The 25,330-nt window shown below is 42.1% G+C and overlaps 5 protein-coding genes across 5 annotated transcripts in view; 4 read left to right on the top strand and 1 right to left on the bottom strand.

Annotated features, from left to right (window-relative positions):
* LOC310662094 (vomeronasal type-2 receptor 26-like) overlaps positions 1-25,330 on the bottom strand; it is a gene marked incomplete at both ends in the record, with an annotated part of 371,804 nt that overhangs the window by 22,053 nt on the left and 324,421 nt on the right. The window lies entirely within an intron of this gene.
* Positions 6,030-6,968, top strand: LOC310662530 (olfactory receptor 12D1-like; the record flags this gene model as incomplete). Its single annotated transcript, XM_083409467.1, has 1 exon — positions 6,030-6,968. One exon carries the CDS (start codon positions 6,030-6,032, stop codon positions 6,966-6,968), a length of 939 nt encoding a protein of 312 aa, XP_083265593.1.
* On the top strand, positions 10,250-11,209 carry LOC310662529 (olfactory receptor 12D2-like; the record flags this gene model as incomplete). The annotated part of the gene is made up of 1 exon (XM_083409466.1): positions 10,250-11,209. Exon 1 carries the CDS (start codon positions 10,277-10,279, stop codon positions 11,207-11,209), a length of 933 nt encoding a protein of 310 aa, XP_083265592.1. The 5' UTR covers positions 10,250-10,276.
* Positions 15,610-16,548, top strand: LOC310663393 (olfactory receptor 12D1-like; the record flags this gene model as incomplete). Its single annotated transcript, XM_083411212.1, has 1 exon — positions 15,610-16,548. One exon carries the CDS (start codon positions 15,610-15,612, stop codon positions 16,546-16,548), a length of 939 nt encoding a protein of 312 aa, XP_083267338.1.
* On the top strand, positions 21,402-22,346 carry LOC310663380 (olfactory receptor 12D1-like; the record flags this gene model as incomplete). The annotated part of the gene is made up of 1 exon (XM_083411193.1): positions 21,402-22,346. One exon carries the CDS (start codon positions 21,402-21,404, stop codon positions 22,344-22,346), a length of 945 nt encoding a protein of 314 aa, XP_083267319.1.

Here is a 25,330-nt window from a genome sequence, read left to right as displayed (position 1 = left end):
TGGGGCTAAAGAAGCCATAGCCCCGTGCAGCCTCTCCTTGCCGGAGGGGTTGCGCGCAGCTATGGAAGAAGGCAAGGCAGCGAGCGGGAAGGATCCTGCTCGCTGTTTTGCCTTCCCCTTCAGCCCCGTGCAGCCTCTCCCTCCTTTAGCAGGGCTAAAGAATCCATAGCCCCGTGCAGCCTCTCCTTGCAGAAGGGCTGCGCGCAGCTATGGAAGAAGGCAAGCTATGGAAGAAGGCTGTTTTGCCTTCCCCTTCAGCCCCGTGCAGCCTCTCCCTCCCGGGAGAGGCTGCGTGGGGCTAAAGAAGCCATAGCCCCGTGCAGCCTCTCCTTGCCAGAGGGGTTGCGCGCAGCTATGGAAGAAGGCAAGGCAGCGAGTGGGATCCATCCCGCTCACTGTTTTGGCTTCCCCTTTAGCCCCGTGCAGCCTCTCCTTGACGCTGCGCAGGGCTAAAGAAGCCATAGCCCCATGCAGCCTCTCCCTGCTGGAGGAGTTGCGCGCGGCTATGGCACAAGCCTGCATTTGCTCCATAGGACGCACACACATTTCCCCTCAATTTTTGGAGGGGAAAAACTGTGTCCAATAGAGCGAAAAATACGGTAGTTTTTAGAGAAGGAAAGCAAGAAAAAAATATTCTAAACGAAACAGTGGATGTATGATTTTTGTGGTTCATGCTGTGGCCACAGACATGTGTTCTGACAGTGAGTTTGGGGTAGCCCAATGCAAAAATCCTGAGGATCCATGTGGATCCATGCTTTGTAACCACGTTTTTGCCCCATTGTGGCCCTATGAAACAGTGTGTGTGTGTGTGTGTGTGTGTTTTGGTGCAGGCTGTAGCCATGGACATGCTATGTGATCTGATGGTGAATTTGGGGTGACCCAGTGCAAAAATCCTGAGGATCCATGTGGATCCGTGCTTTGTAACCACATTTTAAGTGGGGAGGGAAGGAAAAGCATTCAAGGGACAAGGAGCACGTGTGTTGTGTGTGGAGAAGGATGCTGCTAATAATGCAGGAGAGGCTCCTCTCCTCTCCCGCTTTGCTCCTTTAAAACAAGCAGGCTCTGCTTCTCTCCCTCCTCCCCGGCAGCTGCCGAAACGCTCACACTCACACTTAAAGATAATTAAAAGCAACGCGCTAAAACAAACAAAGGAAACCACGATAGTAACCACTCTGAGACAAATCAAGAAAAATTGGGACCAACACTCTCCCCCAACAAGCCCAGTGAGGTCAAAACACACACACGCACACAGAGTATCAATCCTAAAGTCGCAGGGGCACTGGGAGAGCGCAGGGGCGCTGGGAGAGTGAACCGGAAGCAAGTGAAGGAGAACGATCCCTCACACACACTGAGACACACAGAGTATCAATCCTAAAGTCGCAGGGGCACTGGGAGAGCACAGGGGCACTGGGAGAGTGAACGGGAAGCAAGAGAAGGAGAACGATCCCTCACACACACACAGACACACAGAGTATCAATCCTAAAGTCGCAGGGGCGCTGGGAGAGCACAGTGGCGCTGGGAGAGTGAACGGGAAGCAAGAGAAGGAGAACGATCCCTCACACACACACAGACACACAGAGTATCAATCCTAAAGTCGCAGGGGCGCTGGGAGAGCGCAGGGGCGCTGGGAGAGTGAACGGGAGGCAGGAGGAGGAGAACGATAGCTCAAGCACACACACACACAGCCCCTATAGTGGCTAATCCAAAATCGGACAGCAAAAAACTGCAGGCAGGGACAGAGAGCACAGGGTTGTTTTAAAGCAGCCAACTGGACAGGAGCTGCTTACACTCGTGTAAGCGGCTCCTGTCCTCTCCCACTCTGCTTCTCTCCCTCCTCCCCGGCTGGGCTCGCTGACAGGAGCCGCTTACACCCGCTTTGCTGTTTCAAAGCAAGCCACGGACTGCTCACGACTGCAGCAGATTCCCCCACCATCCGTAGGCATTCGCTCCATAACGAGCGAATTTCTAGGAGGAAAAAAACTGCGTGTTATGGAGCGAAAATTACGGTATGTTGGGAGCTGCCCAGAGGCAACCCAGTAAGATGTGTGGGGTATAAATAGTAAAATTATCATTATGGAATGGGATGTCCCTATTTTCATTGGAGAAATTTTGGAGGGTATGCAAATGCAGGGTGGTATAAAATTTAATAAATAAATGCAAATAAATAAACTGAATAACTTTGTCTGAACCTTACATCACTTTTAAGAGCCTAACAGAACAACCATAGTATTTAACAAAAGCATGTTCCCAAAAATAGTCTTGATAACATTATAAACACATTTCCAGTTTAACTCAACACAAGTCCACTATAACTTAATAACTCCACCACAACCTATTTGGTTGTTTTCAATCAAGTATTGAAGTTTCATACTGAGCTCATCAAAATTATGTGGATGGGAAGGCAAAAAGGAAATGAAAGTTGGGGTGAAATCTCCCTATTTGCAAAAGTATTATGAGACATGATAAAATCAACCAATATGATATATTCCTTTAGTTGTCAACAATACCCATTTGCTGCCTACAAAGAACAAACTGATGAGCCTTTCCCAAACTAATAAATGGATACAGATCTGATATATAAAAAAGGCAACATGAAGAAACCAATGGGTAAAAAAGAAGAAGGATTCACTGTTACTGGCCTGAGAAGAACTACAAAAGAATTTCAAAGATGGACTCCAGCATGAAATTTCATAGCTGGAATTCATCAGCAAGTTTGCTTAAACAAGCTCAAAATTTTCTCTCTCACTCTAGACAATATCATATAAAACAAACAATTAACATACCATCTCAAAAGACCTTATTAATCATTTATGTTTTCAAAAACAAAGGAATTCTCATATGACATGAAAAATCTCTAAAGGTTTTGGTTTTTTCTCCTAAAGGGAGGTTGGTTTTTCTTTTCCAAAGGAGGGTAGATGTGATAAAATGAGCACTCTCAAAAGTATACAAAGAAGCTATATCTCTCCTCTGCTTTAATATGAGTGTGGGCAAACTGATGATAACATCTTACACTGGTTCTGTGGATTTTAATCTATTTACAAGTTGAATATCTAGACTGAAAGAAGTATATAGTTTGCTAAGGTAAGAGCTGCAGCAGCAAGCAACTTTTTAAAAAAGATAACAAAAATGAATTCAGTATGTGGATCCCTTAACTACAGGGTTGCCATATTTCAAAAAGTTGAGCTGTTTTTAAACAAACTCCAAAATTATTGAGCTTTTTTTCTTTCTTTTTTTACAAAAACGCAAAAACTCACAATTTTCGGTCAACTTGTCTAAGATCCAATATAAAGAGCCTGTTGGAAATGACCCTGGGACATCAATTCCACCTTTGAAATCCCGGTAATGAAATCCCAGGAAAATCCAGAAATAAGGTAAAGGTAAAGGGACCCCAGACCATTAGGTCCAGTCGTGACCAACTCTGGGGTTGTGGCACTCATCTCGCTTTATTGGCCAAGGGAGCTGGCGTACAGCTCCCGGGTCATGTGGTCAGCATGACTAAGCCACTTCGGAAAACCAGGGCAGCGCATGGAAACGCCGTTTACCTTCCTGCCGGAGCGATACCTGTTTATCTACTTGCACTTTGACGTGCTTTCAAACTGCTAGGTTGGCAGGAGCAGGGACCGAGCAATGGGAGCTCACCCCGTCGTGGGGATTCGTCTGCACATGTAAATCATGTCTCTTTTCTGTCTCGTAGTAATACTGTTGTGCTAGTCTTCAATATTAACAATTACTTCAGCAATTAACAATTGATCTTCAGCAATTAACAGTTTTAAACACTTATCTCCATGCCAAGTAAAAATCTTTATCTGATTAAATGTTGCCTAATAACTAGTGGGTAATTAGTTGGAGATTCAACTTGATGGAGCTGCACCAATATAGAATGAGTATACATAGCTATGGGCAGATCCGTACTATACATCTAAAGCACAAGTGGTGCACATTTAAAGCACAGGACTTCTCCCAAACAACCCTGGGAAGTGTAAGTTCTTAGGAGTGCTAGAAATGGTAGCTCTGAGATGGAGTAGCTCTGTTTATGGTTGCCAGAAGTCCCTGTTTCTCGGGGACAGTCCCCGGATTTACAAATCTGTCCACGGACAAAATCCGTCCCCGGAATGTCCCTGGATTTCATTTAATGTCCCCATATTTATATTTTAGGTGTTGTAGATTTATTAGCAGGAATGAATGTTGTGTGATTGGTTCAACAGCACAAGACACATCATATGGGGACCTCCGGCAAGGCAAAATGGCGGGCAGAGAGAAGGAGGAGAGGAGAAGGAGAAGGAAGGGAGAGAAAGAGGAAGGAGAAAAAAGAGGTGAGCCCCGATCTTGCTGCGCCGCTGCTGCTGCTGAAGACGAGAAGTAGGAGAGCATTGGGAGGGCAAGGACACATGGCCGAGCCCAGGCCCAAGCCAAGCCTACTCCACAGCGGCTAGCACTCCAAGAGAGCAGGTCGGGGCCTAGAGGAAGGCCATGTGACAGAGGAGACCACAGAAGAGGACATATTACTTCTTTAAAATAATAATAATAATAATAATAATAATAACAACAACAATAACAACAACTTTTTAAAATAACCTTTTTTTCTTTTCAAAAAAAGAAAAAAAAAGTGTCCCCGGATTCTTTGAAAAAAATCTGGTAACCTTACTATAGTTCCTACAATTTTGGGGGTGAATAATGTGTTTCAAATGTGTGCTGAACATGCTTTAGGTGTATAATATGGATCTTCCATAAATTTCACTATCTTTCATTTTCTTTGTTCCTTTGCATGCAACTGGGGCAATGAGTTTCCCATGTTTGCAGCTGTCCCATTGTACTGTAACTTTAAGTGCAGTTTGATGTTGAGCAACTTTGCAGCTAATAATGTTTAACTCAATGTCTTTTTTCTTGGGGGGAAAGTGACATCAAACTTCCCATAATGACACAGCTACAGGGGCCAGTTAAAGTTGCCAGTCGGAATCAACAAGAACAAACCTTTTTGCAGTTTATGCAACACTTGTTGTTTTTGTTATTTTCTACACATTTAACAAATGAAAGGAAGGGGGAACAAAAAGAAACATGGGACACATCTGAAGAAGCCAGTTTGGTTGTTTGGTGAGCACTCTGGTGAGTTGAGTCTTTTAAAGGATGTGCATATGAAATGGAAGGAGGGGCATATAACCACAGACCAATGCAATAGATAGCCCAAGCCTGTAAGTGTGATGTAAGGCAGGTTTACAAAGGTTGCTAAAACAATGACAAAGCAATGCAAAGTGGTTCCTTGGTTATGTTCAGAGCAAGAAAAAGGAGTGAGGGATACGTTTATTGCTTGGACAAGACAGTGAAGTGTTAACAGGTGATGGAGAGAAGGTGCAACCACTAAAATTTTTTGCTTTGCACTTCTCCCACAGCGGGAATGGTGTTCTACCTGGGTATAGCAAGAGAGAAAAAAAGAGTGTGTGTAGGATAGAAGAGACTCTAACAAACTCATTTCATACAAAATGTGATCTGATTATTCAATATGTCACTAACTGTGTTTCTCTAATTCAGGCACGGCCAATGCAGTACCCTCCAGAAGATGCTATTACTCACTCAATTCCTGAACAAACTGGCTAGAGCTAGTGGCAGTTGGAGTCCAACAACATCTTGACTATCCCTGCGCTAATGAAAATTCATCACTCTTCCAGGAATGACAGAGTGAGATAAATATCGCATCAGATGTATTCCACCCTGCATTCAGCACTCTACTTAGCATCACAAAGATGGAAGAAATGATGAAGATTATTTAATCCAACACTCTGGACTTCTGCTGAAATACTACATACTTTGAAAATAATCTTCATGTCTTTCTAGCTCATATTGTTTTCCTTAAAATTAATTTAAAAACTGACCAGGGAAAGAAGCCTTGTCAAATTGCCTTCATGGCTTCAGTCCCAACACCACAATCCACTGTCTTTCAATTCATTCATCACTACAGTACATTCTCTTCTAATTCCATTCTAAAACCACTGGCCTATTTCCCCCCATTTTTATTTCTTTTATCTGCACAGAGATGGGGAACCAGACAGAGGTCTACGAGTTCATTCTCTTGGGTATAGCAAATGACCACAGACAGCAACACATGCTTTTCACAGTCTTCCTGCTGCTCTATGTGGCCTGCTTGCTAGGAAATGGGGCCATTTTGGCAGTAGTCCTGGTTGAGCAACGCCTTCACACCCCCATGTATTTTTTCCTTGGAAATCTCTCTTGCCTTGATATATGTTGCTCCACAGTTACTGTACCCAAAATGCTGAATGGCTTCCTAAAGAGGCACAACACTATCTCCTTTATTGGTTGCCTGACTCAACTGCACTTCTTCCACTTCCTGGGCAGCAGTGAAGGCATGCTTCTGGGAGTCATGGCATATGACCGCTATGTGGCCATATGCAACCCTCTGCGTTACACCATCATAATGAATAAATGGGCTTGCCTTGCACTAGCTGTGGCTACCTGGGCCGCAGGCTTCTTTCATGCCCTAATGCACACAGTAGTCACTTCCCGGCTGTGGTTCTGTGGCCCCAATCTTATTCAGCACTTTTTCTGTGACATCAAGCCCCTGCTAGAATTGGCTTGCAGTAGCACGGCGCTCAACATGACCCTCCTCAATGTTGTCACAAGTTGCATTGCTCTAGGTTCCTTCTTTCTCACTCTCCTTTCTTATCTCTATATCATCTCCTTCCTCTTCTTCAAAGTCCAGTCATGGCAGAGCCGTTGGAAGGCCTTCTCAACCTGTGCTTCTCACCTAACGGTGGTAGCACTTTTGTATGTTCCAGTTATTTTCAACTACATGCTTGCCTCTACTGGTGAATCTTCTGAAAGGGAAATGAGCATCACTCTGTTGTACAGTGTGGTCACACCTGTTTTAAACCCCTTGATCTACACTTTGAGGAATCAAGAGGTAAAATCTGCTCTGAGGAAAATATTATGCAGAAAAATTATCTTTCAAACATAGGAAGCTGGCTTATACAGAATTGGATCATTGCTCTATTTGACTAACTGATGATGGCTCTCCAGGGTGTAAGACAGGGTCCTCTCCTAGTTTTACCTGGAGATGCAGAGGAATAAATCAAAGATGGTAGCCTGAGCCATACTTTCGAACTTTGAGTCATGCTATGTAACTTACCCACAAAACAGTTTCTAATGAACTGTTAGAAAGGAGGCAATGCTGTGGTGTCCCCAAACAGGTTTGCACAAATCAGAGGTCTTGTTTAGACATGACGGTGTCTACCTGCCAGCTGCAGCGAATAATGCCTGGAGGCTTAAAGGCCTGGTTGAAAATGTGATTGGTTTGATGACAAGCCAAAAGTGCTTGGCTCATGTGGCAGTTTAGGCATTTGCTTGGCCTTAGTCTTGGTGGAGGGCAGGCTGTAATCCTCTGCTTGTTCCACCAAAGGAAAGAGGTATCCCATTAAAGGGATCCAGGAAGATGCCTAGGAGGTCATTGAACCCCTTAAGGTGGGGGTGACCCATTTTGATGTATGTTATAGGTCCTCCTGGTCTCAGGGGCAAACCCCTTTGGAAATACTTCCAGCAGCCAGGCTGGATGTTAATGGTTATACCCAATGCTACGCCAAACCTATTACATTTGCAATGAATAAAAGTTGTGGACTTTTTTGACCCCAAAATGTAAATGTTGTGTCTTGACTGGTTCTTTTCCTAAATCAGGAATCATTGTTATGTGGTGGGGCCAAGGCACACAACTTCTAAAGAGAGGAGAGAATGGTGTTAAAATGGACTATCTACTAAAAAATGTGAGCCTTTAAAAAAATTGTTGAACGAGCAAACATTGATGATGTTAAAAATAATCTTGGTCATTAAAAACAACGTAGCAGAATATATGGATTGCATAATTTTTGTATTCTCAAAAGCACACTTTGTATTATCGAAAGCACAAATTGTTTATTTTCTCAAAATAAAGAGCATTGTGGACTCAATTCCCACATGAGCAATCAAGAGGCACTAAATTAATGAATGTAGCTAATTTACCCAACGGCAGCCAACAATCTTAACAAGCTGGGCACATGTTGCATACTAAAATTGTGTGGGCTCACACAGCAATCAGAGTGTTGTTATTGTTGCTTTGTCTCCTTTAAATACTGTACTTACTTCATACAACTTAATGGAGTCTCAAGTTCAATGGACAAGCGGACTTATCAAAGTAGGTGCTGTCTGCAGCTTGAAAGAATGCACTATATAGCTATCTGTTAATCAAGAAATGTATGCTCATCCCATTCTTTACTCCAAGGATGAAAGTATACAAGTTTGTGCTGACAGTCTGCATTTGTGGAAATCTACAGCTGATAAACCCGACTAAAGCACACAATAGAAAAATGAAATTTTAATTATGATAACACAGAGGAAAGGGTTTTATCCAGGTTACTCATTTCAGGAAATTATACTTTGTAGTCACTTTAGGTTCCATATAAGTTGCATTAATTCTTTTTGTGAATCTATTTTCAAGGAGGAAGTGCCCTTCCATTGCATGCCTGATGTTTTCCTAAGGTTCTGTTACATATGTAGGGTGACTGGGAAATTAGTAGTTATATTTTAGACATTAGTTAAAGGAATTCTGTATGTATTTCTAAAGTCTTTAAAAGTTGTTACACACCTTTGTTCTGGGTCTTCCTTGCAAGGAGGGAGAGAACTCTGTTGCAACAGAAAAGAAAAATCTTCATTGCTTTCCAACTCCACTGAGGCACAGAGTCACACGAGGGAGCCAACAAAGGCAAAGCAAAACTGCTATGGAGTGGGGTCTGTGTGACTGGGCAGACCAGGCTTACTGCTTGGAGGCTCAGAGCTTCAGTGGCTCTAGAGCCATGGTTCTCAACATGGGGCACATGCCCCACAAGGGTGATTTTTAAGGGTGGCAATTTGAGAATGAATTAGACCAAGTTAATAGGAGTTCACGTTTTGAATAATAAGAATTATATGTCACCGGGGTGGGGGGGTGGGGAATCAGGATTTTCGAGAGGCTTAGGTGGCTTAGGTGGATCATGACCCAAAAAAGTTGGGAACGACTGCTCTAGAGGCTTCACCCTGGGCAAAATTCCTGGCTAAACCCCTTCATTTCACCACTGCTGTAGTTATTTATGGAATCAGATACTAAAATGTTAGTATCTTATAGAATCAAAGACTTGGAAGAGGCTCTGAGGATCATCTAATCTAATCCCTGCAATGCTGTTCCTGTGTGATGGACAATGAAATATTCATATCTCAGTGTCTGTTTCTGTGGGTAACAGAAACAAGGACAAAACAATGCTTTTGTTGTATTATGAAGTCTTTAATACTGAAACTGAGTTATAATCAATGTCTGGAGTTAATTTCCCAGTATTAATGTTGCTAGAGGCAGAATACCTTCTGCTGTGCTTCAGATGTGCTTTTTAAGCAGAGACTCATTGAGAATTTTGCAGCAAAGCCTGCATGTATAACATACAGTTAATACCTTACTTGAGCTGCAAAAGAGTTTTTATTATTATTATTATTATTATTATTATTATTATTATTATTATTATGCCACCCATATGACTGGGTTGCCCCAGTCACTCTGGGCGTGTTGCAACAAAACATTAAAAACTTCCCTATACATTAGAGCACTCTCCAAACATTTTGCATTTCTGTAATTACCATGTAGAAGTTCTAGATGTTATTTACACAAACTCAAAAATGTATTGTTAATGCAAGTTAATGATGTTTTGGATAGTTGCATTCTTTAGAAAGCTTACAGCATTTTTCATTAACAGCTTCCTGCTGGTTTTCTCTCATACAGAGTCTGGCTAGATTCTATTTTTAAGAGACTTAACCATTTTGGATATGGTTTTTGTTCACTGTTTTCCTCCACCCCATTTTCTGGGAATTGTAGGTGGAAAAAGTGGAGCTGCACTGAGGTTCTGCTTGTGACCTGGAAATAGACATCTGGCCTACCACTGTAAGAACAGGATGCTGGGATAAATGTTCTCATGAGTAAAGGCTCAGGAAGAGTGTCCCATGAGCTTCTCTGCACGTTTTAAAAGTCTGTAGATTTTACAAGTCATTCATCTGTACGATATGACTAGGAATCTCAAAAGGAATGAAAATGGTTGAAGGAAAAGAAAATCACTTCTCTAAGGGGGTTTAGAATTAGACTGAGTTTTATCTGCTTATGTCTGTATGGATTTCTGATACGGGAGATGGACGTGAATAATACTCTACAGTGATCTCACCTACCTTTCTTCCTCCCTTTTAGTGACAAAGAACCAAACAGAGGTGAGAGAATTCATCTTGATGGGCCTGACCAATCTCTGGCAGCTTCAGTGTACACTCTTTGCCATCTTCCTGATGATGTATTTGGCCAGCCTACTGGGGAATGCAGCTATTGTCCTTGTTGCAATAGTTGAACCAAAGCTGCACACTCCCATGTACTTTTTTCTTGGAAACCTTTCCTGCCTTGACATCTTCTTTTCCACAGTCACTGTTCCAAAGATGCTAGCTGGTTTTCTGATGCCGGTCCAAACCATTTCCTTTGCTGGCTGCATGACCCAGCTCCACTTTTTCCATTTCTTGGGCAGCAGTGAAGCCATTCTTCTTGGAGTAATGGCATTTGATCGCTATGTAGCAATATGCAACCCCTTGCGTTACACCATCATCATGCGCAGGCAGGTTTGTCAAATCTTGGCAGCAGTCACTTGGTTTGCTGGCTTTTTTCATGCCCTAATGCATGCAGTGGCAACTGCCCGTCTGCCCTTCTGTGGGCCAAACCACATTGAACACTTTTTATGTGACATCAAACCTTTGCTGAAACTGGCCTGTGGCAGCACCCACCTCAACCTCATGCTCCTCAACACTGTAGCTAGTTCCGTTGCCATGGGACCTTTCATTGCCACACTCCTCTCCTATTTCTATATTATCATATTTCTTCTATTCAAAGTGCAATCCCGAAGTGGTCGACAGAAAGCCTTCTCCACCTGCGGATCCCATTTGATGGTGGTTGGATTGATGTACGTGCCAGTGTTGTTTAACTACATGCTGCCCTCTGTGGAGAATGCTTCTCAAAGAGAAATGATGGTGACCCTCATATACAGTGCAGTTACCCCAGTTTTGAACCCACTTATTTATACACTGAGGAACCAGGAAGTCAAAACTGCTGTGTTAAAGATTTTCGGCAGAATATTTCAGTTTCCACTGAAAGGAAAAAATCATAAAAGACTTTGTGAATAATACTACAGTAGGACAAAAATGGAAACTCAAAATGGAAACTCAAAATGCTATGGTAATACAAGAAGAATAACAAAAAAAAAAAAATGGGTTTTACAATGCAGGACATCATTGCAGGTCTCTGATATCAGCTAAAATCTTTTGTTTAAACATAGATAATATAAGCCACCACTCCTAAGAAACCATATGAACATCATGGTTTCTTAGCTTTCTTTGAAAGTTCTGTTGATGTGTTTCCTAAGTGAAATCTCCAAATGTACTTTTATCTCTTGTTGTGAAAGGCAATGGACCATTAACTTATCAAAGCACTTAAAAAATTAGATGCTGTGTCCTCATTCATGTCAATTTAAACCTGGGTGGAGAACCTATTGGGTTCTGGAGCCCAAGATTGACAGGTGGGTGGGAAATCTGCTCATCAGTCACATGATGGATGGGTGCTTTACTCTTCCCACCACTAAAAATCCCTTCTGCAGGGTTCCCAAGCTGTCACTCACTTGGGAATCACAGTGTGAGAGGTGTTTCCTGCCCTTTGCTTGGTGCTTTTGGGAGTTCTAAGTATCTGACTGGTAAAGCCTTGATTGTCCCCTCTCCATCAGGTGATGGAGAGAGGAGAAATAAGGCTGTACTTTGAAGGATTGGTTGCATGCAGGAGAAGCCCCTCTCACTGTTGATGCCAGCATAAAAGGGGGACACTTGCATCCACAGCTAAGCCAGAATTGATCTCTACCCTCCCACTCATAAGCTGATGTCACTTGTGACATCATCTGATTGATACGTGGATGTGGTTTGGGGAAATCACGGCATCTGCCAAATTGGACATCCTTGCTTTAAGGCATAGTTTATACACTTCCATTACCTATTGCCAATCAAGTGATTGAGAGTGGAGTGGAGAAATTAACCAGTATTTTACCAAGAATCCCTGCCACAGGCAATGCCTGCAAAAAGTTGGGGCTGCTTTCCTGGGTTATTCCCAGTACGAAACAGGCATGCAAGTTAGTATTTTACTAGAAGCGCCAACCCACCAGCTGACATCACTTGTGACATCAGCTGATTGATAGGTAAGCATGATTCGCAGAAATGGCATACGGACCAAATTTGAACCCCCGGTGGACAATGATTGGCCTGTGTGGTGGAGGTTCCCTACATTACAACATAGCTGAAATTGTGGATACTTCACTCCTTCCTGTTTGTGTTGTTGCTAAGAGCTAAGCCATTTCCTGGTTTCATCAGAACCTGGGCCCAATGGCACTAGATGTCCAAAACTGAGTTTGTTCCAGGATCTTAAAAAACCCCAAAACATTTTATTCAAAATTAAAACAAAACATATTATCCAAAAACATATCATCCTTATTCCCCCCCCCATTTCCCCCCCTCCCCAGGTTCCAGGATCTTGATAATAAAATCCATATTACAGTCAACGATTTCTCATCCAAGCACCTTACCTCAGTTAAAACAACATAATAGAATGATCGTATGTTTTAATGAAATCAATTTCCAACAATATTCTGGATAGCGTTAAAAAAGCCTTTCAAGTTTACCTTTACACAGCTCTACCTATCAATTGGTGATTTGTTGGTGTTCACTCATGTGAGTGAAAAGCAGCATAGAAATATAAGAAATGGAACAAAAATGAAATGATACTAGTTGGCTGAAAGGGCTCCAATAGAAAATTATTGCTTGTTCTTTGTTGTTGTTTAGTCGTTCAGTCGTGTCCGACTCTTCGTGACCCCATGGACCAGAGCACGCCAGGCACTCCTGTCTTCCACTGCTACCCGCAGTTTGGTCAGATTCATGTTTGTAGCTTTGAGAACACTGTCTAACCATCTCGTCCTCTGTCGTCCCCTTCTCCTTGTGCCCTCCATCTTTCCCAACATCAGGGTCTTTTCCAGTGAGTCTTCTCTTCTCATGAGGTGGCCAAAGTATTGGAGCCTCAGCTTCAATTGCTTGTTCTAAGTGTTACTTAATACCACCATGTCAACCATTTTCTCAATACATTGAACTCAAACTTATTACAGAGGAGGTTGGTAGAGATTTGTGTGTGAGTGAAATGAGAGGGAATGAAAAAATCTGCACTGTGTATGAGTCTTCAAGGAGTGGAAATAATGGTGCTTTATAACAGACCCTTTACTCTGAAATGTGAGTCTTTTAAAAATTATTGAAACAACCAGATATAATGATGCTACAGCAGTAAAAAAAAAGCCATTAAATAAAACTTGTTACAATTAACCGATGTCACATATTATTTTATTCTCAAAAGCATAAACTGCACAATCAGAAGCAGCAATGGTTTATTTTCTTAAAACCAATATGCTTTTGCATTCAGTTCCCATCTGAACAATCAAGAGTCCCTAACTTGATTATTGTAGTTGTTTTCCCCAATGACAGCAAAAATCTTTAATTGGCTGGGTACATGTTCCATATTAGGGTTTAGGCTTATAAAGCCATGTGGGGTTCAAACAGCCACCAGAGTGTATTTTTTCCTGTCACCTTTAAATACATATGGCTCCCTTCATACCTCTTACAGCATTCAAAACTTCAATTTACTTCTAGTCTTATCTAATGGGCTCATCAAGGTAGGAGCTGCCTGCAGCATGATCAAACAGAATATTTAGCACAATGTGTGTCAAGCAAGGTTGCAACCCATTTTCCAAATATTTTTGTCATTGTTTTGGCCCTCCAACCCCTTTTGCAATGCAAATAAGGTGGCTTATCTAGAATGTCTGGATTTCATGGGTGTGCACTAGCTACAATAATTCATTGTATCTAATGCTGCGAAGCATACATAGGCCACAAGATTCACATTGTATCTGTATCAGTGTCAGGGATGAGCAAATATCTCAATTTTTTAAACCTCTCAGTGTCTTGCTAAATGCAAGATGGTTCTTTTAAAATTAGATTCAGAAGCAATACAAATCCAAGTGGGTGAGAAGATTACAGATTTTATTCCAAACGGCAAGCAAAATATACATTACCAAGAAAGCACTTCAATCTGCCACTGAGAAGCCCTGAAGAAGTGGCGAAGTGACCCCCAGGTAGCCTTTGATGCACAGCTCTGTGGCCAATAGACTGTGCCAAACTTCTGACTTCTATGCCCCAAAACTAGATATTTTATAGACCTGTGGCCTGTTAGGGCTTATACAGGCTCAGCTACAAGACAAAAAGCCAGGCCATACATCAAAGGCTTTTACTGACCAGGATAGAGAAAACAATAAAACACAGATAACCAGAGCCAGGAAGGGATAATCAGAGACAGGAAGAGTTGACCATGCCAGGTCACCAATCTCAAAATCACAATAATTATTCTAGAATAATTATCCCATACACTCCGTTTCTCATCTTTTCAGTCTTAAATTTGGTTATTCACATTTCCACATCAAGTTTATGATTTTTTTAAAAAAGAAAAGTCCTCATGAAAATTCAGCATCATTTAAACACAAATTTCTCCCATTTTTTCTAAATTTTTTCAAAATTTCTCCCATTTTGGTATGTTGATGCTCACAAATAGATGAATGTATATACACACTATGCCTGCACGTGCATGTACCGTATATCAATATTTGTACAAATTACAAGGCTATAGTTGCACCATTCAGATAAGGGTTAATTTTGGAAGAAGCTTGTGTTTGCTCCCCAAGTTGTTTTTGAAAGTATGAATTCTGTTGATAGACTCTGATGCTACAAGGCAGGTTCCTGGTATTTGTTAGGCACACACACCATGTCAGCTGCTGGGAGTTGTACTCTGTTGCCACCTGATGCACGCATGAAAACCTTCATACTTTTAAGGAATAGAAAACAAAAGGGTCAAAAAGCTGCATCACCGCTGGATACAGGCATACTATTTTTAACAAATATATTCCAATATCAAGAGAAGAACATTTTTGTTAGTGTCTTGAATCCATGTTGGTTGCAGACAGCTTCTCTAACCAATTTCCACATTGATGATGTAATCAACTGTTTTGAAATCTACAAAGCTACAGGATGAGTGGGCACTAGTCATGACGGCCATTTTCTACCTCCCCTGTCAGAGGCAGTGTGTCTCTGAATATCATTTTCTAGAAATTGCAGGTGGATAGAGTGCACTCAGGTTCAGCTTTTGATGTGGCCACGAACAAGTAATAGGCTACTTGAGAACGGTACTACTTTCATAAGTAGTTATAATATTTTTATTATTATTAAAAAATACCTAAACAGAATGAAGGTGGGTTTAGAGTTAAATAGAAATGTTCTTTGTCATCTTTATCATTTATGTACATGTTAACAGTCTTTCACCATTCTTACAATTCTACTGAGCAATTTTATACACTTCTTTCTGAACAATTTTATTATATACTGTAGGTAATGGATATTACTTGCACTGTACAGTGACCTCCTCTCACCTTATTATTCTCTGCTGACTTTTAGTGATGGAGAATCAAACAGAGGTGACAGAATTCATCTTAATGGGCCTGACCAATGTCTGGGAGCTTCAGTGTATACTCTATGCCGTCTTCCTGATGATGTATTTGGCCAGTCTAGTGGGCAATGCAGCTATCTTGCTCGTCACAATAGCTGAACCAAAGCTTCACACTCCCATGTACTTTTTTCTTGGAAACCTTTCCTGCCTTGACATTTTCTATTCCACCACCACAGTTCCAAAGATGCTGGCTGGTTTTCTATCAGAGACACAACAAATTTCCTTTGGTGGCTGTATGGCTCAGCTCCACTTCTTCTATTTCCTGGGCAGCAGTGAAGGCATTCTTCTCAGTGTCATGGCATTTGATCGCTATGTTGCAATATGCAACCCCTTGCGTTACACCATCATAATGCGCAAGCAGGTCTCCCAACTCATGGCAGCAGCCACATGGTCCGCTGGCTTTTTTCATGCCCTGATGCACACAATGGCAACTGCCCGTCTCCCCTTCTGTGGGCCAAACCGCATTGAACACTTTTTATGTGATATCAAACCTTTGCTGAAACTGGCCTGCGGTAGCACCTACCTCAGCCTGATGCTCCTCAACACAGTAACCAGTTGTGTTGCTATGGGTCCTTTTATTGCCATACTCCTGTCTTACTTCTACATTATCACTTTTCTTCTCTTCAAAGTGCAGTCCCAAAGTGGTCGACAGAAAGCCTTCTCCACCTGTGGATCCCATCTGACGGTGGTTAGTTTGCTCTACGTGCCTGTCCTGTTTAACTACATGCTCCCCTCTGTGGGTAATGCTTCTCAAAGAGACATGATGGTGACCCTCATATACAGTGCACTCACCCCACTTTTAAACCCACTTATTTATACTCTGAGGAACCAGGAAGTCAAAGCTGCCTTGCTAAAGATTCTGGGGAAAAAATATTTCATTTTTCACTGAAAGGAAATGATCAAAGATGGTTTTTTTTCCAATGGTAGTACTCTTAGACATGTAACCACCAGAGCAGGAACTCACACTGTAGCAGAACTGCAAGAGAAAGACAGTTGGGTTTTACTTTGTGGTAAATCATTACAGGCCTCTGATAGTGGATGAATTTTTTTGTTTAAATTTGTAAACCACAACTCCTGAGAAATTTTATGGCTGTCGTGGTTCTTCAGCTTGCTTCTAAAGGACTTCTGATGTGTTTTCTCAGTAAAATCTCCAAATATGCTTTACATTCTACATCTTATGTAATCAATAAGAACTCTATTTATCAAAGGACCTGAAAATAAATTGCTGTGGCCTCATTCATGTATCAGGGATGAACTCTCCCTTTTTTTCTTGAGCACAAGTGCCAATTTTAAGGGAGGGAGGGAAATCCTCCTGTTGATCATATTACAGCATTATGATATCACATACAAGATGACTGGGTTGTCTTGTAAACATCTCTTGCACAGGGTTCTCTAGCTCCTAGCACTTTGTGGTAGGATGCTTGGGGACGGCAGTAACAAGCTTGATGCTTTGGGGAAATCTGAGGATAGGGTGAGGAAAGAATCCTTTCTCCTGCATTTTACAAACACTGGCTGCATGGGACACAGGACCCAATCACAACTGATGCCTGCAAAATAATAATAATAATAATAATAATAATAATAATAATAATAATAATAATAATAATAGTGGTGATGATGCAGAGATTTGTCTCTGCTGAACACATGTGTTCCAAGCAGGGAACAGGGATGCACATGCAATAAAGAACTAAATTCTATCCTCCCATCAGTTGACATCACTTACAACATCAGCTGATTGATAGGTGGATGCGGTTTCAGGAAATTTCCTTGCAGACCAGAATGGAACCTCCTTGCTTTGAAACATAGTTAAATCTGCCTGGACACTGAGATTATAATCTGAGGCCCTTCTTCATGTGCCTGTTCCATAAGAGGTATGGAGGGTGGTTATATGTGAACCGGTCTTCTCTACAATGGCTCCCCATTTATGGAATGGTCTGCTCAAGGAGGTTTTGCTAGTGCCTTCATTACACACCTTTTGGCACCAGGTCAAAATGTGCTGGGGCAGCGGGTCGGGGAGGGGTTTTTGGTTTGTTTTTGTGTATTTTTTTGTGGATGCTTCATTTTTTCCTGATTGTGCTGCTGCCAGGAGCACATACATTTCCTTGCTTCAGATTCCATATGAACCTGGGTCTCAATAAACCCAAACCAGTAAACCAATGACAAACATTGATTGCAACTTGTGTGTCAGGACTGGAGTCAGTAGTAGGTCAGCAACGAAACAATAAATCACCCGAGGTCAGTGAAGTTAACTCTATTATTCAAGGAAACAAACCACAGATCCGGCCCAGTGGTCTGAGCAACTCGTTCTATGAGGTATTGCCCCGATGAAGTAGTTGCAAGGGCTGAAGATTCTCACCTTCCCAGTGCTGCCTAGAACTCCTCCTCTCCAGGGTCTTTCCCCTGCAGTCTCAGGCTGTGTCTGCACACAACCACCCTCTGCTCTGCCCCTTTCATTTCTCAACATGTTCTAGGAGACCAGGGAAAGGGTAGCTGGTTGCAGCAGGAGGGGGAGACCCGCTGACTTCTTCAGCAGCCTGCCTCTCTGTCTCTTGGCTCCACCCCTCTACAGCCCCCTCTTCTGCCTCAGAGTTTAAACTGTGCTCTGCCTTGGCCTCTTCCTGTTCCCTAAATCCTGTCACCTCTTCCATATCCTCCAACATTTATCCAATGAAAATAGGGATGTCCCATTCCATAATGATATTTTTACTATTTATACACCACACATCTTACTGGATTGCCCCAGCCACTCAGGGCAGCTTCCAACATATATAAAAAGATATAAACATATATAACATATATAAAATGCTTTCAGATGGCTTGGAGGTCAGATAACTCCATACCCTCCAACATTTCTCCAACGAAAATAGGGACGTCCAAAGGAAAAGTGGGACATTCTGGGATCAAATCAGAAACCGGGATGGCTTCTCTAAATCAGGGACATCCCTGGAAAATAGGGACACTTGGAGGGTCTGCTCTTCTGCTTCTGACACCTCCTTCCACTCATTGTCATCTTACCACAAATTCCTCGGCTCTGAGCCTTCTTCCTCTGGGGGTTCCCTAGAGGGTTCCTCAGCTGGTACCTCCCATCACTCTTCTGAATCCAGCTTGTCCATGACACTGTGGTTTGTTTGGAGGGGGCGGGAAATGACCACCCCAGGTTTGGGTGTAACAGTAAGTTATGGGTGGGGAACCACAGCACTGCCACCTTGTTCTCTCTGTCTGGCTTTGAGACTAAAAGGCCACAACCCTCATTGACCTTTCTTTGCCCCCTTTGCCACACATAAGAATGAGTTCTTATGTGTGTCTTGCTCATCTGAAATCTAGTCCTTTTAGATATTACCGAAATAAGCAAAATTCATAATGCTACTTTAAAAGAAAAGAGAAGAAAAAAGCTTGATCATTGAATGCAACTTGCCAGCATGCATTGATTGCACAAATTGTTTCTATTCTCAAAAGCACTATCTGTATTCTCAAAAGTGCAACTAGTTTATTTTCTCAAAATAGATAGGCTTCTAGATTCAATTCCCACATGAACAATCAAGAGTCTCTAACTTAATGCTGGTAGTTCTTTCCCCAAATGGGTCACATGTTACATATCAGGGTTTAGGCACATATATTTATGTGTGGTTCACACAGCAATCAGTGACACTGTTTTTTTCTATTAAAAGTCATATGACTTCCTACCTTGTATACTATTCTCAGCTTCCATTAACTTCTAGTCTTATGTTATGGACAAGCGGATTCATCAAGGTAGGAGCTGTCTGCAGCTTTACAGGACACACTATATAACAGGATGTTAATGAAGCCATTTATGTTTGTCCAATTTTTTCTTTTGAAAGTAGCAGTGTACATGTTTGAGGTTACAGTCTGTTTTGCAGAAAGCTACAGCTAATAAACCTTGATAAAGAACACAATAGAAAATGAAAATGTTCATGATGATAAAATACAAATAGTGTGTCCAATGCTAGTCCTACACAGATAGCATCCTCTGAAATTATTGAAGATTACATAGTTAGGTTCTTTATTTTCAGTGGGTCTAAATCAGCGGTTCTCAACCTGTGGGTCCCAATATGTTGTTGGACTGCAACTCCCAATATCCCTGAGCTCTGGCCTTGCTAGCTAGGGGTGATGGGTGTTGTAGTTCAACAACATCTGGGGACCCAAGGTTGAGAAAGGCTGGTCTAAATTGTATAGAATTTGTGGCCTACAACTCAAGTAATTGATTAGCACACATTGATCCTAAACAATGCTATCTGTTTCCATTCTTTGATCCTAGACAACATGTCAGAAGATCCCCAATGAGGCATATTGGAAAGAGAAAGCAATAACAATCTTGCTTTAGTTATTTATGAAATTTGGTATTAAAATATGAGTGCCTATTCCTGTGTGCCTATGTGTATGTTTCCATGGGTAACACGGGCATGGACACAACACTGCCATTGTTGCATTGTTTAATTCTAAAACTGAGTTATCATTACTGTTTGGAGGCAATGCCCCTTGCATTATTGTGGTTTGAGGCAGAATACCCTTTGCTGGTCTTCAGATGTGTTTCTAAGCAAGGTGAAAATATTTCAGCAAAGTCTACCATCTTTAACATACAATTAGCATCTCACCTGAACTGCAGGAAAGACTAAGTTTCATAGTCTCATTAGAACTCTTTATGAACATTTTGCATTCATTATAATTTTGGAATTCTGAATGCTATTTTCACCAACGGTAAAATGTGGTGATTTGCATATTTATAACCCATTTTTCCTTCAAAAGCTTACAGCAGATTCCATAAGCCACTTCATTCTTAATTTTGATCCTGACCCCAAACGCTGGTGTCCACCAGCTATTCCCAAGTGGCCAAACACTGACCGAAATTAGGCCTCCTTCCTATCTCTGCCACACAAATAGGCACACTCCCCCCCCCCAAGGCAATCTAATCTAAGTTCATGACTTGTATGCTTCCAAATATATCTGTCATTGTTTTGATTCTTCCCCCCATTTATATTTCAAGGCAGGAAATCCAGATTCTAGCTAGATTGTAAGACTGTGCACCAGCTACAAAATTCACCTAGTATCTGTATCTGTGGTAGGGATGGCCAAATATCTCTGTTTAGTTTTTCTCAGTATCTCATTATTTTCAAACTTAAATTTGGTTTTTTAAATTTCACTATCTGCATGAAGATTCACTGGGTGTTTGCATGCATTTCTCTAAATATACTCATGTTTGCAAAACAAATTTTATATAATATAATTCATTGGTGAATGTCTTCCTCACTAGCAGATGCATATTCATTCACTCTTCATCTTAGCATGTGATTTTTCTGTACACATTACTTAATTGGAAGACTGCATTGCAAAATACAAAGAAGTATGAATGTTGGATGAATGTTTTTGAGTTTGTTGACTGAAAGTATGGATTCTCTTGGTCATGATGGACTCTGATGCTACAGTGCAGGTTCAAATAGTCATTCCCCCCCCCCCCATGAGATAAGAGATAATATGAAGATGAAGCTCGTAAGTATTAACTGATGTCTCCAAACTCAATGAGAGATGCATTTACAATTAGGCTAGGAAGTTCTAAGTCACCTTCCATCATTTGTGTGCATGTTATTAACCTGTTTCGTCCACCTTCTATTCCCACTGCAGTTTCAGAGCCTACTGACTATAAAATTTTCTGATACGGGTAAATGATTTTATGAGCATTCTGCAATGCCCTCACCTCCTCTTATTGCTCCCTATTGTCTTTTAGCAATGGAGAACCAAACAGATGTAAGAGAGTTCATCTTGATGGGACTGACCAATCTTTGGGAGCTTCAGCACACACTATTTGCTATCTTCCTCTTGATGTATCTGGCCAGCATTGTGGGAAATGCAGCTATTGTGGTTGTCGCAATAGCTGAGCCAAAACTTCACACTCCCATGTACTTTTTTCTTGGAAACCTTTCCTGCCTTGACATCTTCTTTTCCACAGTCACTGTTCCAAAGATGCTAGCTGGTTTTCTGTTGCCAGTCCAAACCATTTCCTTTGGTGGCTGCATGGCCCAGCTCCACTTTTTCCATTTCTTGGGCAGCAGCGAAGTCATTCTTCTGGGAATAATGGCATTTGACCGATATGTTGCAATATGCAACCCTTTGCGTTACTCCATCATCATGCGCAAGCACGTCTGCCAACTCTTGGCAGCAGCCACGTGGTCCACTGGCTTTTTTCATGCCCTGATGCATGCAGTGGCAACTGCCCGTCTGCCCTTCTGTGGGCAAAATCACATTGAGCATTTTTTTTGTGACATCAAACCTTTGCTGAAACTGGCCTGCGGCAGCACACACCTCAATCTCATGCTCCTCAATACTGTAACCAGCTGCATTGCAATGGGTCCTTTTATAGCAACACTCCTCTCCTACTTCTACATTATCACTTTTCTTCTCTTCAAAGTAAAATCCAAAAGTAGCAAACAGAAAGCCTTCTCCACCTGTGGATCCCATCTGATGGTGGTTGGTTTGCTCTATGTGCCTGTTTTGTTTAACTACATGCTCCCCTCTGTTGGTAATGCTTCTCAAAGGGACATGATGGTGACCCTAATATACAGTGCAGTCACACCAGTTTTGAACCCACTTATTTATACTCTGAGGAACCAGGAAGTCAAAGCTGCCTTGGTGAAGATTCTGGGAAGATTTTCACTTTTCACTGAATGGAAATGATTAGAGGCAGCGCTGGATTTATGTATAGGTTAAGTAGGCTGAAGCCTAGGGCCTCTCAATCTAGCGGGCCTTGCCAGCCTGCCCTCTTCCCAGTGCTGCAGTCTCCCCTCTCCCAAAATTGCAAACCCAAGTCTTCATGCGAGGGCAGGACAACTTAGTCTCAGCAACTATGACACTCGGGGCTAGCCAGTGGCGCCCAATTTGAAGCAGTGGAGTGCAACTTGTTGTGTGTGTGTGTTTGTTTGTTTGTTTGTTTTTTGGTAGATTGCCCTGGGGCCCAATTTGGCCCAATTGCTCCAATTGCCTTAAGGGCAGCCCTGATGAGACTGTGCAGGGCTTGGACTGACAAGCCCTGTCCCTTCTAGATCCCTGGTGTCACTATTCAGAGTACAGAATGAAGGAGTTGTTATGGAAATAAAGGGAGGGGCACTTATTGGAAATCAGTTTTGTCACGTCTCCCCACCAAACCCCAAGACAATGAGCCCAGCCACCTTTTATTCACAGTCACATAAGCACCACACTACAGCATGGCCATAAACCGGTATGTTCAACTACTGGAATATACACCCAATATGTAGCAATGAAGATTTATGTTACTGCTTTATGAATGAACACTGCGTTTTATGAATGGACTCTGTATATTGTGAATTACCTAAGAGCCACCTATAGGGAGCTCTAGAATCTGACAGCTAACCAACTGTGTACTACCAAACAGCGACCCCTATTGCTGAAAGCAGGTAACCAGCAGGGAACGAGTCAGTTCAGCCTTTGCACTGTTGACTGTACACCCCTTGCTGTGCAGATAATGGAGAAAGTTATTAATTGTATCCCTTCTGGCATCCTAGCCAACTCTATTATGCTGGTGTAAACACTGGGGCTTAATTTGAATAGTAGAGAGCCTGGTATCTGGTGGGCAATCTCATCCATTATTGCCACACTGTGGCTGCAGACCAAATCACCTGTTAGGAGAGTTATGAGATTCAGGTGAGGGTCAGATGCCTTTTCATTCGCAGCAGGTATACAAGAGGCCTTCACCCTGGCCCACAGTTTTTTTAACAGGGCAGGGCGAGAGTCCCAGGGGGGCGCCGCCCACAGTGAGCAGCAAGCCTCTCAGGGGGTGGGGCAGCAATGTCACTCCCTCTCAGGGATGAAACCCAGAGCAGGCCGCACACACCACACACCATTTCCTCCGCTGGTGTTTGGGGGCATTCTTCCTGCACTTTCTCTTTCCTGCTAATACATTGTCTCTGATTTTTCCAGCAGCTGCTTGATTTGCAGCTTTTAAAACATGATAACCAGGTCTTTTTCTCAGCTGGAACTCAGTTCCGGCACCTCTCAGATGAATTCCATTGCCATTCTAAGAGAACAAGCGAGGTGTTCATGGTGAATTTCAGCACCTATTTTTCTAGAAACCGGTGATAACATTTATCTCTGGATTCAATCATTTTGCATGACAACTCTTGGAAAATGTGATAAAAATACACCTTGAAGTGCATGTACAAAAAGCACAGATTGAATTTATGTTGCTGAACTTCATCATGATCCATGACTTTACTTGTATGACATTTTTTATCCCTATCCCACTAGGGAAATAATGAACAAAGTCGTGTCAAGATTCCACCTACCCACTGCCCCTCAACTATTTAGGAAGAACCAGACATAGTACAGTTTATGGGTCAAATAAGGCTACAACTTTATTGTAAGAGGTCTGGCATAGGTATTGGGCATAAACCCCAACTTCTGGCCTGCCTACCAGAAGTGAAGCTCTGGGTTAACCTGACAGTGCAGGGTCCTAGGACTTATATAAAATAGGAGGGCCCCTGTGGGGATTGTCATCTTGAGGAGTGATGTGGCCCAACCCCCACCCCTCCACCCCTTGGGCATATGAACTCCCCATGTACAGAAGCAACTCATCTCAGATCCCTTTAGCAGGATACCTTTTCACTTGAAGGGGTAGGCAGAGACTACAACCTCCTCTCCATCCAAGACTAAGGTTTACCCAATGCCTAAGTCACCTAATTTGTGACCATTGCTATTTGGTAGGCAAAACCAACAGACAGGAGCCAATTGGCCTGGTGGACAAATTCCTGCCTGGCCCTGAATATGGCAACCAACAGAGTCCATAGCAAGGTCAAATTACCCAAGACCAACCTTTTCACAATGGGAGGGTGGGTGATCCAATGAAGAACTGAGCACTAGAGCCAGAGCAGGCTGCTTTAAATGCCCCAACAGCAGACTCAAAGGAAGACTTCATGCTCCATTTGGTCCACCTCCTGAGTCAGCCCCACCTCCCAACCTACCTGCCATTGACCACTTTGTAGGCAGGCCTGGATCTAAGTGAAACCATTAAGATCTATTCTTCATAGAATACTTGTTAATAAAGTTTCAGTTTTGTATCCATTGTGTCTCACCTTTAAGGTGTTCCCAATTCAAGAAATAAGTGGTCATAAGACCCCTGCAACAAGAGTAGTTGCTGTTGGATTATAGTAAACACTGCCAGATACAGAAAACCTCTGAATTCATAGTCTCTGACATATCTGACTTGTCTAAGTTTAAATCACCCAGACCTAGTCACATTCTCTTGTTACCATCTTTACTGAGGGAGTTTGCTACATGGTATAGAATCATCCTAATTAAAAAGAAACTGAAACTGAAGCATTTCTAATTAAAAAGAAAGGCATCTGAAGGCTTTCTAGTTTTAGCATGTGGTTAAGATGAATTTTCACATATCCACCAATTTGCCACATATGTTTTAAATGTGTTAAATTAACTGTGATGATTCATTGTGATGCACAGTCTTGGCTGTTTAACTATTCCTCTTGACAAATCTGATCTGCCTCCCACCCCCAGCAGCTCCAGTGTTTGTTGCAACATTATTTAGCATGCTTTTACTAGTGAAATTTCTCATATTAAACAGGTTTTAATGATAATTTCAGTGTGGGGATACAGTTACCCAAAAGACATATATAGAAAATGGGTGTTGT

This window comes from Podarcis tiliguerta (genome assembly GCF_965153285.1).
Source record: "Podarcis tiliguerta genome assembly, chromosome: 13".
Taxonomy (NCBI): domain Eukaryota; kingdom Metazoa; phylum Chordata; class Lepidosauria; order Squamata; family Lacertidae; genus Podarcis; species Podarcis tiliguerta.
The sequence above is the reverse complement of the archived record's forward strand: the minus strand, read 5'-3'. Positions and strand labels throughout refer to the sequence as shown.